Raw genomic sequence first — 18,415 nt, 5'->3', positions numbered from 1 at the left:
CGCTGCACTTTGGCTTGGGTGACAGAGTGAGACTCTGTCTTAAAATAAACAAATTTTAAAAATAAAATAAAATTATAAATACAAAATTAGGTACCTTGTCTTAGAAGAGGTTTGTGCAATTGAAGGGACTTGAAATTTAAGCTTCAATACCTTCACAGTAAATGCATCTCTGGTGATAAGTGGACAAATGTACTAACTACTGTGAAATCTCTAAAGATTGAGCAGAGATCTCAGCAAGGGAAAAATCAAGGTTTCACAAAAGAGATCAACTGTGAGCGTCATCTTACAGACAGAAACAAAGGACACAAACTGCAGGTGGAAGAAACGTGCTAGATCACCCCAGTGAGAAAAAGGCAGAATTTATCTCCAGAATAGTGAGAAATACTGTATGGTTGGTGTGGGTGACGATAGCCTTAAGATAGTGGTTCTCCGCGTGTGATCACGGCCAGCAGCATGGACATCAAAAGAAAATTTGTTACAACTGTGGCTACTCAGGCCTCGTGATCCACCTGCCTCAGCCTCCCAAAGTGCTGGGATTACAGGCATGAGCCACCATGCCCAGCCTATTTTATTTCTAACAAATTTATTTTCAGGCTGTTATACAAGATGGGGAGAAATGAAACAAAAGGACCATGCAGAGAAAGAGTTCTCTTCATCCCATATCCCGAAATAAATTACAGATAAAATAAAAAGTTAAAGCAGAAAATGCAACCAGATCTTGTGTAGAAGATTATCTCAGCAAAAGGCCAAAAGTAGAACTTGCAGAAGAAAAGATTAATAGACTCACTTTCACAACAATTTAAAATGTTTGTACCACAAACAAAATTAAAAAGCAAACAACAAACTACAAAGAAATATGCAGACTGGGTGTGGTGGCTCACACTCGTAATCCCAGCACTGTGGGAAGCTGAAGCAGGAGGATCACTTGAGTCCAGGAGTTTGGGACTAGCCCTGGCAACATAAGGAGTCCCGGTCTCTATAGAAAAATAGTAATTTTGAAATTAGCTAGGTGTGGTTGTATGGGTCCTGCAACCCCAGCTACTTGGGAGGCTGAGGTGGGAGAACTGCTTGAGCTTGGGAAGTCGAGGCTACAGTCAGCCCGCAGCACCATTCACTCCAGCGTGGACAGCAGGGCAGGACCTCATATCAAAAAAACCAAGAAGAGGCAAAAACAAACATGCAGCAGATATGACAATAAAAGTCTAAAAATTTTAATTTAAAAAGATGAATCACCTACAAAAAAAAAATGGGCACAGGACATAAACTGAAAATTCAGGAAAGAAATGCAAATGGCCAGCCAGGCGAGGTGGCTCAAGCCTGTAATCTCAGCACTGCGGGAGGCTGAGGAGGGGAGATCACCTGAGGTCAGGAGTTTGAGGCCAGCTTGGCCAACATGGTAAAACCCTGTCTCTGCTAAAAATACGAAAATCAGCCTCGTGTAGTGCAACGTGCCTGTAATCCCAGCTACTCAGAAGGCTCAGGCAGGAGAATCCCTGGAACCCAGGAGGCAGAGGTTGCAATGAGCTGAGATTGCACCATTGCACTCTAGCCTACCGAGACTCGGTCTCAAAAAAAAAAAAAAAAAAGTTAATAAGTACATCAGAAAATATTCCATTTCATACAAAAATAGGCATTATATGTATTAAAATGGAATAGCATATTTTACTTACCAAATTGGCAGAGCATTTTAAATAATGTCTACTGTTTAACTTATAGTGGTTTTAAGGTGCTATTAATACTTTAATAATATAAAGAATGCTCATGCTATACTAACTGGAAAAAAGAACCTGTTAGAAAAAAACACAACCAATATTCTAATTCTGAAAACAAATTTGTATGTCTGTATAAGTATAAAAATAACACAAAGGGCCAGGCGCGGTGGCTCAAGCCTGTAATCCCAGCACTTTGGGAGGCCGAGGCGGGTGGATCACGAGGTCAAGAGATAGAGACCATCCTGGTCAACATGGTGAAACCCCGTCTCTACTAAAAATACAAAAAATTAGCTGGGCATGGTGGCGCGTGCCTATAATCCCAGCTACTCAGGAGGCTGAGGCAGGAGAATTGCCTGAACCCAGGAGGCGGAGGTTGCAGTGAGCCGAGATCGGGCCATTGCACTCCAGCCTGGGCAACAAGAGCGAAACTCCGTCTCAAAAAAACAAAAAACAAACAAACAAAAAAAACCAGAAAGATGTAAAGCAAAATGCTACCATTGATTAGCTCAGGGTTGTGAGACCATGGTAAATTTACTTTTGCTCTTCGTACTTTCTATGGTCTCCATTATGTACTAAACTGTTTTCTCATCAGGAAGAAATTAAGTGGCCGGACGTGGAGGCTCGAGTCTGTAATCCCAGCACCCTGGGAGGCCAAGGCAGGCGGATTACTTGAGGCCAGGAGTTCAAGACCAGCCTGGCCAATATGGTGAAACCTCATCGCTACTAAAATACAAGTTAGCCGGTGTGGCGGCCGGTGCCTGTAATCCCAGTTAATCTGAAGGGTGGGGCACAAGAATCACTTAAACTTGGGAGGCAGAGGTTGCAGTGAGCCAATATCCCATCACTATACTGAAGCCCGGAACACAGAGTGAGACCCTGCCAAAGAAAAAAAAAAAAAGAAGAAAAGAAAGATTAAGTTATTCTACAAGTGTGTCAAAAAGTTGGAAGAATGATGTTTTAATAGCCCTGAGTCAAAATTTATAATAGTATTTAAGAAACTCTGCGGCTTGCTACTTTTGAGATTTTAGGATTTTGTCCCAGCTATCCCCTTCCCTTGGGGCGGGAGATGAGGAAAAGAGGGACCCAAACTGAAAAACACTCCAGCTAATCAAAGAACCTGAAATTGCTTGCAGTTGGTGATTATGTTAAACAACGTCATGCTCCTCTAAGTGCAAACAGTATGTGGGATGCTGGGGAGAGTGTGCGTTTACTTTCACTACAAAATGTTTTGGAGTAAAACTTCGTCTTAAAATATAAAGATTTTGTTTGACACAAGGCTGTGTGCGAACCACACAGTAAAACGGCGGCATGACACCCCCTTGTGGTTTCCACCGATTCCCAGTTCTGTGCTAGGTACTAAGTATTCTAGGATTCAAAAATGTCTCCACATTTCTTCTACTTTAATTCGTGAACATTCGTTTATTTGAGCCAAGTCCGACATAAAAATTAGGAGGTCATAAAAACTAGCCTCACAAACAAGCAGTGTCTCTTTCAAATACATACAGCTTTACCTTCTGGGAGATGGTGAAGGGATCGGAGTGAAGTCTGTGATGATTCCTCTCCAGCGATTGATGAGTTTATTGGCGTGTGGTTGTCAGAAAATGCAGTGGACGTGAATAAAGAGACCTCCTCGCAGCCCTGACCGTCCGAGTGACTTTGGGTACCTGACAATCCACGCAGCTTTCCGTCATCCTCTTAACCGTTTGGCGCTTAGGTTAAGACCCAGCCTTTAGCTTCTCCCACATTTACTTTTCTATTGCGTCAAGTGTGACTAGAAACCTCACCCCATTGTCAAAAGGATCGAATTAAACCCAGGACCACCGTTGCACAGCGAGGAACCACGTGAAATTTATTTACGCTCCCGTAATTCCATCATTTCTACAGCTGGCCAGAGAAGGTCCAAGTCGGGAAAGGACTTAAATCGTCGAGTCCAGTCCCCGTAACTCCACATTCCCTGCAGTATTTCCCGGGCCAAGGAGCCGCGCGAGGCCGGCGCCAGCTCAAGCCTTCGGTGTCACCCTCTCGCCCTGAGGGCGGCACCCCAGCCTGGGGCGGTTCTCCCGCGGGGCCGCAGTCAAACCGCGACGCGGTCCTCAGCCTCTTGGTCCCCACAGGGGCGCACTCCGGGTCCCGAGCCGCAGGCCGCGGGCGCAGTCCGGGGTCTGAGGCGCCCTCTGCCTCGCCCGCCCGGCAACACCGCGGCGTCCTTCCCCCGGAGGAGAGCGTGGGAAAGGGGCCGCCGCGCGCCGCGTTTCTCCCACTTCCCCCGGGTGCGAGGGGCCGCTGGAGGCGTGGCGTCCCGGGCCGCCGGGCGCGGAGCGGTCCCGAGGATGGGCTCACCCTCGGGGCGCGGGAGGGGCGCTTCCCCGTCCGGAAGGGGCCGGCGGCGGCGCGAGGCCTCCGGCAGGGGGCGCGAGCCGCTGGGCCTCCCCCGGGGCTGCGGGCCGGTGGTCGCTCCCAGGCCGCGTGTGCGGGGCGTTCGCGCGGCCCGCGCCCTGCCCCCACCTCGCCCCGCCGCGTCCCCGCCCTCTCGCGGGCCCCTGAGGTGCGCGGCGCAGGCGCGGAGCGGGGCGGCGAGGGCGCGGCGGCCGCGGAGCCTAGGCCGGGGTCCGCGCGGAGTGCAGCCCGCCCAGCGCCGCGTCCGGGAGGGAAGGGCCGCGCCGCCCTCGCCCGCCTCGGGCACCTCGGCCGCCGCCGCCTCTGCGCTGCGCCTGGGCCGGCCCGGCGGGCCCCGGGGGACTGACGGGTGAGTGCGCGGGAGGCGCGGGCGCCGGGGGCTGCAGGGCCGCGGCGTGCGGGCGTCGCTTCCAGCGGGAGGGCGCGGGCGAGGCCGGAGCCCCCCGACGCGGAAAGCGCCTTCGTGAGACGGCGGGGGCTCCCCGCCCCCGGGGGCGGTTCCGGCTCCTGCGCGGGACGCCTCGGCCCCGCCGCCTGGTCTGGACCGAGTCTTTGCGGTCGGGGCTGGGGGATCTCGGCGCGGGCTGCGGGGCGCGGGCGGGGCGGGTCCCGGGCGCCCCTCGTCCCTGCCGGCGCTGCGGCCCTGCCCGGCGGCTCCGTGGCCTCCGGCGGCGCCTCCCCGGGCTCGCGCAACGGCCGTGGCCGCCGAGGGCCGCGCCGAAGCCGGCGCCCGAAGCGTCCGGCCGAGAGTCGCCCGCGCCTGGGGAAACCCTCTTTTGGTTTTGCTTTTAAGTGCAGTCGGGGGAAACCAGGGATGTGGAGCCGTTAATACCTGTTTTACACAGAGAGGTTTTTGTGCCGGACTGACAAGTGGCCAATGAAATTGTCAGCGGCCGTGCGGTGTTTCGGGAAAGTGCCGCCAAGTGGGACGCGGAGTGGGTTCTAGCTCAGCCTCTCCTGCAACGTGTTTCTTTTCAAATTTAAAGCATATGCTCATTTTTATGAGAACGAAAAGGAAAGTTTAACTACTTTAAAATGGAGTTAGTAACTGTGAAGCCGTCTTATACCAATTAGAACACACATTGCATGAAAGGCCTTTTAAAACGTTGATTCATTTGATAATTGCTGACTTGTTGGTTGAAAAAAATGACATGTGGAAAGATACTGACATGTATTAAGGTGCCTTTTTTGGAAAAATGTCTCATGTGGCACGATTCCCTTTTCATAAATGTAAAAAAGAAAAAAAAATAGTATATATAGAGAGAGATCTTAGCACAAGAAAAATGCTGTTAACGGTGGGTTTTCTGGGTAAATAGTCTAGGTGATATAAAATTTTTTAAACATTTTTTTCTGATATTCCTCCTGACACATGTTACATACGTCGTTTGTGTTTAACTTGGAGGCGAAGGGAGGAAGGAGAACTGTGTGATAAGTTGCTTATGATTCCGAATCTTCCTGCTAAGAAGACTAGTGAGTGACCGGGCGCGGTGGCCGAGGCAGGCAGATCACAAAGTCAGGAGTTAGAGACCAGCCCTGGCTAACATGGTGAAACCCTGTCTCTGCTAAAAATACAAAAAGTAGCGGCGTGGTGACAGGCACATGTAATCCAGCTACTGGGAGGCTGAGGCAGGAGAATCCCTTGAATCTGGAAGGCAGAGGTTGCAGTGAGCAATCGCACCATTGCACTCTAGCCTGGGCGACAGAGCGAGACTCAGTCTCAATTTGTAAAAAAAAAAAAAAAAAAAAAGACTATTGACCAAATCTTTCTGACATCCTTGAGTTCCGGGTGCGGTGGCTCACACCTGTAATCCAAGCACTTCGGGAGGCTGAGGCGGGCATATCACCTGAGGTTTGGAGTTCTAGGCCAGCCTGACTAACATGGAGAAACCCTGTCTCTACTAAAAATACAAAATTAGCCGGGCATGGTGGCGCATGCCTGTAATCCTAACGACTGGGGAGGCTGAGGCAGCAGAATCGTTTGAATCCGGGAGACGGAAGTTGCGATGAGCCAAGATCACGCCATTGCACTCTAGCCTGGGTAACAAGAGCAAAACTTCGTCTCAAAAAGAAGAGAAAAAGACTAGTGAGATCGTGCGCAGTGGCTCACACCTGTAATCCCAGCACTTTGGGAGGCCCAGGCGGGAGGATCACGAGGTCAAGATATCAGGACCATCCTGGCCAACATGGTGAAACCCCATCTCTATTTAAAAAAAAGAAAAGGAAGACTAGTGAGCAAATGTTTCTGACATCCTTGAGTAAAAAGCTAAATTTTTTTCACGGCTGTTGTGCACACAAAAGGCACATAAAAATGTTTGTTAAAATGAAGGATGGTTAGCACTTTTGATCTTGAGTAGTCATCTCACCATCATGCTGAAAGGAAGTCCGATAGACATTTGGATATTCTTCGGCCCCGAAGTAGGAGTCAAACCCTTCCTGATCCATGTGACCCTGCTCCTCTCACCTGAGGGCCTGAATCCAGGCCAGCTTGCAACATTAGTTTTAACAACACACTTGCTTTCCTTTTTTTACTTTTATTCTTCAAGTTCTAAAGAACTTGAAATGTATTCTAAAATAACAAGAGACTACTAAGCATGTGCTCCTGACAGTTTTCAGTGTTCTGACACTTGTAGAGTATTTAGAACATGAAGTGTGAAGTTTGGGCTATATGAATCCTGGAAGTATACAAAAGCAGTATTAATAAGTCTTGAGGTTTTAGTTTATTACATAAAGATGGAAACAGCTCTTCTCTTTTTAATTTTTGAGTGCAGTGAATTGGAATGGTTACTGAAGGAATGACTGCTTATGTTGTTAGGTGAGGCATTTTATATATTGATATCATTTCTGTACATTTCATGGTTGACGGCTTCTTTAGGCTGTTCCCTTCCTCTTCTCCCAAGTGGTAGCTAAGAGCTGGGAGCAAGATGTAACTTGCTAGTGACAGTGATTAGCAGTGAAAATATACTCACATAGTGTTGGTTATTTAGTGCCCAGGGGTCAGAACACATGCATTTTCATCTCGGGTTCTCCCACTTGGTAGTTGACCTAACTTTCACTAAGGCTCTTCCCGCCTCAGTAAAAGTGTAAATGGGTTTTATAGTAACCCCTCTATGTACCTCACGGGACTGTTTTGAAGATGAAATAGAATAAGCGTTAGGAAAATGCTTGGTAAACTGAAAAGCACTATCTCATTCCCTGCTGTATTATCATATCACTTTACTGCTGATATACCCAGAGCTTAATGAAGAAGCAAAAATAGTATGTACACCTCAACTAGAACACCTGTCATGTATCACTATGGGTTAAACGCACTGTACACTGGGCGCAGTGACTCATACCTGTAATCCCAGCACTTTGGGAGACCGAGGTGGGCAGATTGCTTGAGGTTAGGAGTTTGAGACCATCCTGGCCAATGTGGCGAAACCCCATCTTTACTAAAAATACAAAAATTAGCTGGATGTGGTGGCGCCCGCCTGTAATCCCAGCCACTCAGAAGGCTGAGGCAAGAGAATCACTTGAACCAGGGAGGCAGAGGTTGCACTGAGCCAAGATCGCACCACTGCACTTCAGCCTGGGCAACAGAGCTAGACTCTTTCTCAAAAAGAAAAAAAAAAGCAGTGTATAAAATTGGTGGAGAAAACTTAACAATACGTTTCTATTTCTAACATTTCTTATCTGCCCACTGCTTCAGTGGGAAGAACAATAACCTGAGACACTACTCAACCTGAGCTGGGGTGGTCACCTTATTTCCCTATTTATTTCCAAAAATAAAAGGAATTGAATGTATGGGCTTTAAAATTGAATAGACCGGCCAGATTCAGTGGCTCACACCTGTAATCCCAGCACTTTGGGAGGCCGAGGCGGGCAGATTGCTTGCAGTCAGGAGTTCGAGACCAGCCTGGCCAACAAGGCAAAACCCCATTTCTACTAAATATACAAAAATTAGCCAGGCATGGTGGCGTGCATGTGTAGTCCCAGCTACGCGGAAGGCTGAGGCATGAGAATCACTTGAACCCAGGGGGCGGGGATTGCAGTGAGCCAAAATCGCATCGCTGCACTCCAGCCTGGGTGAGAGAGCAAGACTCTTTCAAATAAATTAATAAGTAAAATTGGGTAAACTTTTATTCAAATCTCAACCACAGCATTTATTGAGTATCCAGCTTTGACTTAACTTTGCTGCGCCTGTTTCCTCATCAATAACAAGAAGTGAGTAATGATTTTGAGACGGTGTAGAGACAGGATTTCACCATTTTGGCCAGGCTGATCTTGATCTCCTGACTTCGGGTGATCCTCCCACCTTGGCCTCCCAAAGTGCCGGAATTACAGGCATGAGCCACTGTGCCCAGCCACTTTTGTTTCTTAAATCTGTAAGGACTGTAACAGTTTAAAGTTTCTTAATTTGGGCCAGGCGGGGTGGCTCACGCCTGTAATCCCAGCACTTTTGGAGGCCGAGGCAGGCGGATCACCTGAGGTCAGAAGTTTGAGACCAGCCAGGCCAACACGGTGAAACCTTGTCTCTGCTAAAAATAAAAAAATTAGCATGGTATGGTGCCACGTGCCTGTAATCTCAGCTATTCGGGAAGCTGAGGCAGGAGAATCGCTTGACCCTGGGAGGCAGAGTTTGCAGTGAGTTGTAATTGTGCCATTGCACTCCACCTTGGGTGACAAGAGCAAAATTCCGTGTCAAAAACAAAAAGTTTGTAAATTTGGTTTGCTTTCATTATGCTTGCTTTCCTTATGGATAAATAAATTAATTCAGATTCATATTCCTATTTTGGTGTCAAAAGATTTAACTGTAGGCCAGGGTGAGACTCTGTCAAAAAAAAACTATAGAAGGTAAATCATTTCAATAAATGTAGAAATGTACATGTAATCACATATTTGTCAGTATATAATATATGCAGTTTTTAGTACATAGTATATTATATTCAAAGTAATATACCTTAATTAGTTCTGTATAACTTTCCAATTGATTAAAGACCTGGTACCATTATATTAGTCAGTACTAGAAATAAGCTACATTTTTGCTTACTGCCTTCTTTCATGTTTTACTTACAGGCATTTTTTACCATCTGTAGAAACTTATTGTAATTCGTTTTTCCTCGCTTCAGTAGTAAGAATTATACCACGTAAGTGAACCGTTTTGAAACTAATTTATTTTAATTGGACAGTGGTTGCTGCATCTGTTGTGTTATCGGTGGAATGTTGAATGTCACCTCATAAATAGGAAAATGATTTTCTTCTTGAAAATTATTTATATGCTGATGTTGTATGTGATAAGTACTTTTTCTCTGGAAACCAGGAGGCTGATACATATTTGTGACAGTTTTTTTTTTTTTTTTTTTTAAATAAAGACAGGGTTTCACCATGTTGGTCAGGCTGGTCTTGAACTCCTGACCTCAGGTGATCTGCCCGCCTTGGCCTCCAAAGTGCTTGGATTAACAGGCGTGAGCCACTACGCCCGGCTGACAGTATCTTTTTTTTTTTACAAAAATTTTCTGTTTTTTTTTTTTGAGATGGAGTTTCGCTCTCGTTACCCAGGCTGGAGTGCAATGGCCCGATCTCTGCTCACCGTAACCTCCGCCTTCTGGGTTCAGGCAATTCTCCTGCCTCAGCCTCCTGAGTAGCTGGGATTACAGGCACGCACCACCATGCCCAGCTAATTTTTTGTAGTTTTAGTAGAGACGGGGTTTCACCATGTTGACCAGGATGGTCTTGATCTCTTGACCTCGTGATCCACCCGCCTCGGCCTCCCAAAGTGCTGGGATTACAGGCTTGAGCCACTGCGCCCGGCCCCGACAGTATTTTTTTTAAAGGAAATGTCTCCACCTTTAGTTTGAAAACTGCATGAAAATATTTCCAATGATAGGAAATGTGCCGATAAAACTCCTAATATATATATAACATATATATATATTATATAATGTATATATATACATACGTATGAATGTATATATATACATGAAACATTGTGCCTATGGCACACATACACAAAATTATTTCAGCATGTGGTTTATTGTAATTATCCAGGCCTCACAATTTGTATCAACATTTGAAACATAATTTTTTAAACCTCTGTAAGAAAGAAAACAGAAATCAGTTTCTACCTTGAAACCTGATTGGAAAAACAATCTGAAATACAAACAGAGGCATTGTTTAACATTTTTCTTATACCGTAGGTTTTCAGATGGCTCACATATTTCTTATTGCCAATGAATTATTCAGTTAGAATTTTTATAACAGCATTAACAGTTGTTATTTGTGACATATTTGTTAATTTTTTTTTTCATTTTTTAGACTGAAAAGATATGAATGAGTATCCTAAAAAAAGAAAAAGGAAGACTCTACACCCTTCTCGTTATTCAGGTAAGTGTATAATTAATTTATTTTAAATTGAGTATGAATTCCCACAAAATTATATTCCCTTTCTCCTAAGTGATCAAATGAGACTTAAATGCCTGGGTCAATTTTTAGGTAAAAGAACGGTTTAAATACATTCTCTGAGTATATATTCCTTATTGTCTACCATGTGCTAGCCATACATAAGAACTTTATAGACATTATTTCATTCCTCACAGCTCTATGGGTTATAAATATTTAAAATTAGATAGCCAAGGTTATTTACTTATACAGCATAATTGGGGTTTGCATGTCTGATTCCTAAGCTCTGCTTAAGACACAATGATAACAATTTCTGTAGAAAGTATTTTACGTTATTGGGGAAAAAAGACATTCTCTTCTCTATTACTTTTGGAAATGGAAACTTTCTAATTTTTTTTTCTTGATATAGAGTCTTGCTCTATAGCCCAGGCTGGAGTGCAGTGGTGCAATCTTGATTCACTGCAACCTCTGCCTCCTGGGTTCAAGCAATTGTTCTGCCACAGCCTCTCGAGTAGCTGGGATTACAGGCACGCACCACTGTGCACGGCTAATTTTTTGTATTTTTAGTAGAGATTGGGTTTCACCATGCTGGCCAGGCTGGATGACTGTGTAATTTCAGATCCTTTGATTGAGATTGGCTCTGCTGTGTTGGTAGTATAAGAAAAGGGGTCTTTGTGGCCATCTCTAACTAATACACCTCGCATACATTTACTTGGGACAGTCTCAGTCGTGCCTGTTAGTCTACCCAGCCTAGACATTCTTAATATCTAAGGAAATTAAGCCTGGTATACTGCTTACTGGCCCTCCCTAGACAAGACTTGAAATGACTATATTCATAAGCCCTAAGTAGTCCTCACCATTTCCACTACATAATAACCTTTATCTGCATGATGGCACACCTTCCTGGTGGTCCACTGTTTGGTGCAGTTAATACAGTGTTTATCATATATTTTTTATTTTATGTGATTCTGAGTATAAAGCAAATGTATCCTTGTGTATTTCAAAGTTGTGTTTTAAAGTATATAATTCGTGATTCTTTCAAAGCCCAATGTCAGTATCAGATCTGAAATATAAAAGCTTTAAAAGTTGAAAATATGTAGTATTTTCGTTACAGGGGCTATAATTAACATCATGAACATTTGTATATGACAGATGATGGGAAGTTTCTCATTAAATGTGTATGTTTACTGTGCTTAAAATATTTTTCATTTTGTTTTATGTTCAGATTCCTCTGGAATAAGCAGAATTGCAGATGGATTCAATGGAATTTTTTCTGATCATTGTTACAGTGTCTGTTCTATGAGACAGCCAGATTTAAGATATTTTGACAACAAAGGTATATCTAATATTTTTGAAAATGTTTCTTAAAACTGCTTTTACGTTTTTTATTTCTTCCTTGAAAATGTTGGTTAAACGTGGATTGAAGTCTTTGAAACTTGTTACAATGTAAGAAAACAAAGTTTTATTTTTTTAGAAAGCAAGTAATTTTTTTTTTTTTTTTTTTGAGACAGTATTGCTCTGTTGCCCATGGTGCAGTGGCTTGATCTCGGCTCATTTTAACCACCACCTCCTGGGTTCAAGCAATTCTTCTGCCTCAGCCTCCTGAGTAGCTGGGACCATGCCCAGCTAATTTTTGTATTTTTAGTAGAGACGGGGTTTCACCATGTTGGCCAGGCTGGTCTCGAACTCCTGATCCCAGGTGATCTGCTCACTTCCACCTCCCAAAGTATTGGGATTACAGGCGTGAGCCATGGTGTCTGGCCATAATTTTCACTTTTAACATTATTTCCAACATATAAATAAAAAAGTGTACTCTTCTAAGTCCATTTTTTTTTTTTTTTGAATGAGGGGTGATTGCGGGGAGACAGTCTTCATTCTGTCACCCAGGCTGAATGCAGCCATGTCTCACTCTGTGGATCATGGCTCATTGCATTCTCGACCTCTTGAGCTAATGCCATCCTCCCACTCATGCTTTTCAGTAGCTGGGACTACAGACATGTACTACCACACCTGACTATTTTTAAAAATTTTTTTGTAAAGACAAGGTCTTGCTATATTGCCCAGGCTGGTCTTGAACTCCTGACCTCAAATAATCCTCCCATGTTGGCCTCACAAAGTGCTAAGATTACAGGTGTGAGCCATCATGCTTAGCCCTAAATCCACTTTAGTTGGTTAGGAATTGGTAGCAAAGCAGGAGTGACCCAGAATTGGGAGCATTTATGTTGAAAGGTTAAGAGTAGTGTTAGACACAGTTCTACTCAGCTATACCGCACAGTGTGGAAGGAAAGAACAGAGGGTGATTTGGTATTTTTCAATCTTACATCTTCTGTTGGCTCCTCTATTCTAAAGCATTGGTGAATGATTACAACTTACAACTTGCACTTAATCATCATCGTCTGCAACCAGATTGTCCCAGTTCCCTTGAGCTCCCGTTAGAGGCACCGAAATATAAATTACAGAAAACATGTAGAGTTGGAGACATCAGTATGAATTTATGTTTAGCTGCATACTTGTGGCCATCCATGCTTATAGATACATATGTATATATATGTGGCACTGTACACACACACACACACACACACACACACACACACACACACACACTTTTTGCTGTCAGCGGAGAGGGCCTAAAAGAAACGACACCCAGAAGCAGTGAGCTTGAGCACATTTAGTGCCCAGGTCTTGGTTTCTAATGCCATTCCCTAGTAAAAAGAACTAGGCCTTTTTGGAGAAATGGCTGATTCTAGGTCTGGAGCAGGAAATATACAAGAACCTGGAGCATCTTGTAGTGCTGGGAAATAGGGAAGTACTTTAAAAAACCCCAAACACACACGCTTGACAGGGGCATGCTGAAGGAGCACAAGTCAACTTAAGGAGCTCCCGGTAGCCAAGACTGAAAACTATTTGAGTTATAACCCAGAGTTTGAAATAAATATCCCTGAATTCATGCTGTTGTAAATTATTAGATAGAGAAGAAGAGGCCGAAAAATTCCAAATTATTAGACTTGATCTTAGCCAAAAGGCCAAAAGCAGTAAAACTCCAAATTATTTATGTAGTTATTCCTCCTTCTAGGAGGTGGAACATAACCGCACTCCTTAAGTATGGACTGCACATAGTGACTTCCTTACAAGGGGTTAAGTATGGAAAGTAAAATGCACAACTTTGTAGTTTTCAAACCTGATAACTACTTAGCCAGGTGATCAAGATCAACATCTGCAATCATCAATCACGTTGGTAGTATGTGCCCTTGGTAAGAAGTGAGGAAAATGGCGATTTACCTCTGTGCTGTCTCCCGGTAACCCGTAATTCCAGCCTAATCATTTAACGAAAAGAAAAACAGACAAATTCCATTGTCAAGGCATCCTACAGAATACCTGATGAGTACTCCTCAAGGGCTGAGAAACTGCCACGGCCAACAGTAGCCTAGAGAGACATGATTCCTTAAGGTAATGTGGTATCTTGGAACAGAAAAGGGACATCAGGTACAAACTAAGGAAATCAAGATGACTTTATTGGCTTTATTAATAAGATATCAGTATTGACCATTAATTGCAACAAATGTGCCCTACTAATGTTAGATATTAGTAGTGGGGAAACTGGGACCTCTCCATATTATCCTCTCAGATTTTTCTGTGATTGTAAAACTATTCTAAAAAATAAAGTCTATTTTAAGAAAACATGATGGATGGGCTGGGTGTGGTGGCTCATACCTATAATCCCAGGTCTTTGGGAGGCCAAGGTAGGAGGATCTACTTAAGGCCAGGAGTTTGAGGCCAGCCTGGACAATGTGGCAAGACCCCATCTCAAAAAAGAAATGTTTACCTGGGCTTGGTGGTATATGCCTGTAGCCCTAGCTACTCAGAAGGCTGAGGCTGAAGGACCCCTTGAGCCTAGGAGTTTGAGGCTGCAGTGAGCCACGATCATGCCACTGTACTCCAGCCTTGATGGACAGAGTAAAACCTCATTCCCCCAAAAATGTTGAAGCCCAGTTTTCACTATTAACCGGTATTTCAGTTTCCCAGTGTTAACTTTGAAACACCAGGGCTGGCCTGAGGGTATAAAGGCTTATTCAAACTCAGTAATTTAAACAGAATCCTAAGGAATTTTAAGAAGTGTAACTAGTTCAAATGGGGCATCAATTCAAAAGCATTTGCGTGTTTGAGCAGATTTTCTGTGTGTCTGAAGTCTATAGATAACTTCTCTTTTTATGACTAAATACAAGTCCTCAGTTACTGTTGGAATTCAAAATTATATTTAAAAAATTGATGCTCTGTTGTATGTTAATGCTTTGATTATATAAATAATAAGTACTCTTCCAAATCTCTTTTTACAGATGATGATTCTGATACCGAGACATCAAATGACTTGCCAAAATTTGCAGATGGAATCAAGGCCAGAAACAGAAATCGGAACTACCTGGTTCCCAGTCCTGTACTTAGAATTCTAGACCACACTGCCTTTTCCACAGGTTGGGGGCTAATTGCATTGATGTATTTTGTATTGATGAATTTTTAAAAAGTATACACAATAAATTTCTTTTTGCCAGGTTGTGTTTGTCTAACAGATCTTATTGAGTCATAGTCATATAATAGGTTTGTTTTATTCTTCAGAAAAATCTGCTGATACTGAAATTTGTGATGAAGAGTGTGACTCACCTGAATCAGTCAACCAACAAACCCAAGAGGAGAGTCCAATAGAAGTTCACACTGCTGAAGATGTTCCAATCGCTGTAGAAGTGCATGCAATTTCGGAGGATTATGATATAGAGACAGAAAACAATTCTTCTGAGAGTCTCCAGGACCAAACTGATGAAGAACCACCAGCTAAACTTTGTAAAATTCTTGACAAAAGCCAAGCTTTGAATGTGACTGCCCAGCAGAAATGGCCTTTACTGAGAGCTAATAGCAGTGGCCTCTATAAATGTGAACTTTGTGAGTTTAACAGCAAATATTTTTCTGACTTAAAGCAGCATATGATCCTGAAGCATAAACGTACTGATTCAAATGTGTGTCGAGTATGCAAGGAAAGTTTCTCTACCAATATCCTTCTGATAGAACATGCCAAACTACATGAAGAGGATCCCTACATTTGTAAATACTGTGATTATAAGACAGTAATTTTTGAGAACCTCAGCCAGCACATTGCAGACACCCATTTTAGTGATCACCTCTATTGGTGTGAACAGTGCGACGTGCAGTTCTCCTCCAGCAGTGAGCTCTACCTGCATTTCCAGGAGCACAGCTGTGATGAACAGTACTTGTGTCAGTTCTGTGAACATGAAACGAATGATCCCGAAGACCTGCACAGCCACGTGGTAAACGAGCACGCGTGTAAATTGATAGAGTTAAGTGATAAGTATAACCATGGAGAGCATGGACAGTATAGCCTCTTGAGCAAAATTACCTTCGACAAATGTAAAAACTTCTTCGTATGTCAAGTATGTGGTTTTCGGAGTAGACTTCACACAAATGTTAACAGGCATGTTGCTATCGAACATACTAAAATTTTTCCGCATGTTTGTGATGACTGTGGGAAAGGCTTTTCAAGTATGCTAGAATATTGCAAGCATTTAAATTCACATTTATCTGAAGGCATTTATTTATGTCAGTATTGTGAATATTCAACAGGACAAATTGAAGACCTTAAAATTCATCTAGATTTCAAGCATTCAGCTGACTTACCTCATAAATGTAGTGACTGCTTAATGAGGTTTGGAAATGAAAGGGAATTAATAAGTCACCTTCCAGTCCATGAGACAACTTGATTATTCTCTTTAACTTACAGAACATTAGTGTAAAATAATAAATAACAACCTTTTTTTGGAGATGATTAAGTGGATGATTGTAAACAAAACAAAACTTATGAAATTTGCCTTTAACAAGTAATTTTTTTAATTATAAATTTTCTTGTCATTGCCCCATTTTCAGTATATAAATATATCTTAAATGTGTTTTTTTTTTTTTTTTTTTTTTTTGAGATGGAGTTTCGCTCTTGTTACCCAGGCTGGAGTGCAATGGCGCGATCTCGGCTCACTGCAACCTCCGCCTCCTGGGTTCAGGCAATCCTCCTGCCTCAGCCTCCTGAGTAGCTGGGATTACAGGCACACGCCACCATGTCCAGCTGATTTTTTGTATTTTTAGTAGAGACGGGGTTTCACCATGTTGACCAGGATGGTCTCGATCTCTTGACCTCATGATCCACCCGCCTCGGCCTCCCAAAGTGCTGGGATTACAGGCGTGAGCCACCGCGCCCGGCCAAATGTGGTAATTTCATTGCGTGATACCTTGTAGTTTTAACCACTCTCAGTAACTTTAATCCTGTTTCTTGAATGTGGTCTGATTTCATGAGTTGAAAAGGACCAAATGCCCGAAAGAAATGAGCTACAGTTTTCTTCCTTAACTTTAACATGGGTGCTGTTGACTTTTTAAAACCCAAAAGATTAGTTTTTTGTGTATGAAGTCATTAAATTATTACACGACCAGAACTAAAATGCAATATACAATTAAGTTCACAGATACTCCCAATAAGAAATGGCACTAGGAAGCCAATATTATCACGGAAGAAAAGATTTGGTTTTCATGGCAGTCTGTTTAAAAAAAAAATTTTTTTTTGAGCCCTTATTTATTTGTTGAATATTTTAAATGGGAGTAGGGAGGAACTAATAAGGGCTTAGACAATTTAAAAAAAAAAAACTCTCATGACTCATTCATAACTTGGTGACATTTCATTTTCTGTTGAGGAAGCATTTAACATTTTTTTCTTAGAGACAGGGTCTCCTTCTGTTGTCCAGGTTGGAGTACAATGCTTGATCATAGCTCACTGTAATCTCCAGGGCTCAAGGAATCCTCCCACCTCAGCCTCCTGCATAGCTGGGCCTACAGGCATGTGCCACCATGCCTGCTGTGTTTTTTAATTTCTTGTCGAGATGAGGTCTCGCCGTGTTGCCCAGGCCATTCGCAAACTCCTGGTCTCAAGCAATCCTCTGACCTTGGCCTTCCAAATCCCTAGGATTATAGGCATGAGCCATTATGCCTGACTGTGGCCCAAATTTCTGATATCATATTGTTTATTAATAGAAAATCCACTGAAGTATTTAAAGTTAGGAAGATTTGGGATATTAGGGGTTGCTGGCATGAAAATGTGTTACTTACAATATTTGTCAATAAAATGATAAATTAACCTTAATATTAGTTCCTATGGCTGCCTTAACAAATTACTACAAACTGCATTGTCTAAGTAGCAGAAATTGATGGTCTTCTCGGTTGTGGAGACCAGACATTCAAAATGCAGTTATTGGCGGAGTTGGTTCCTTTTGAGGGTTGTGGGGGAAGGATCTGGTTCATATCTGTCTTTGGCTTGTAGATGGATAGCCTCCTGTTCACATGGTGTCCTCCCTGTATGTTAGTCTGTCCCCAAATTTCCTTTTTTAATGTTTTTTATCTTTTGAGATGGAATTTCTCTCATCGCCTAGGCTGAAGTGCAATGACGCGAACTCGGCTCACTGCAACCTTCACCTCCCAGGTTCAAGCGATTCTCCTGCATCAGCCTTCCAAGTAGCTAGGATTACAGGCGCCCACCACCACACCGGCTAATTTTGTATTTTTAGTAGAGATGGGGTTTCACCACATTGGCCAGGCTGGTCTCGAACTCCTGACCTCAGGTGATCCACCACCTCCCAAAGTGCTGGGATTACAGAATTATGGGTGTGAGCCACCCATGCCTGGCCAGATTTCCTCTTGACTCCAGTCATACTGGATTAGGACCCCTCCCAAGATCTCTTTTTAGCTTGAAGAGCAGATCTCCAAATAAGGTCATATTCTAAGGTGCTGAGGTTTAGGACTTCAACATATGAATTTGGGAGGGAACACAGTTCAGTAGTAGAGTCTGAAACAGCAGTATGAAGAAGATAGAATTATACGTATCACGG

At 43.4% G+C, this 18,415-nt stretch overlaps 1 protein-coding gene across 1 annotated transcript; it reads left to right on the top strand.

Annotated features, from left to right (window-relative positions):
* The first annotated feature begins 4,360 nt into the window (after positions 1-4,360).
* On the top strand, positions 4,361-16,445 carry ZNF639 (zinc finger protein 639). Its single transcript, XM_032298528.1, has 6 exons — positions 4,361-4,458; positions 9,165-9,235; positions 10,404-10,472; positions 11,713-11,823; positions 14,822-14,956; positions 15,099-16,445. The coding sequence occupies exons 3-6, from the start codon at positions 10,415-10,417 to the stop codon at positions 16,250-16,252; spliced, it is 1,458 nt and encodes a 485-aa protein (XP_032154419.1). The 5' UTR covers positions 4,361-4,458; positions 9,165-9,235; positions 10,404-10,414; the 3' UTR covers positions 16,253-16,445.
* The last annotated feature ends 1,970 nt before the right edge of the window (positions 16,446-18,415 follow it).

The sequence above is a fragment of the Sapajus apella genome, unplaced genomic scaffold (assembly GCF_009761245.1).
Source record: "Sapajus apella isolate SASKATOON/1434 unplaced genomic scaffold, GSC_monkey_1.0 scaffold38, whole genome shotgun sequence".
NCBI lineage: Eukaryota > Metazoa > Chordata > Mammalia > Primates > Cebidae > Sapajus > Sapajus apella.
This window is presented reverse-complemented; position numbering and strand designations above follow the sequence as displayed.

What these genes read in the sequence shown, in the direction of transcription:
- ZNF639 (XM_032298528.1), top strand. Translation starts at nt 10,415, where the DNA reads ATGAATGAGTATCCTAAAAAAAGAAAAAGGAAGACTCTACACCCTTCT. An exon ending in ACACCCTTCTCGTTATTCAG is followed by an intron (nt 10,473 to 11,712) that starts GTAAGTGTATAA and finishes TTTTATGTTCAG; the next exon opens with ATTCCTCTGGAATAAGCAGA. An exon ending in CCACACTGCCTTTTCCACAG is followed by an intron (nt 14,957 to 15,098) that starts GTTGGGGGCTAA and finishes TTTATTCTTCAG; the next exon opens with AAAAATCTGCTGATACTGAA.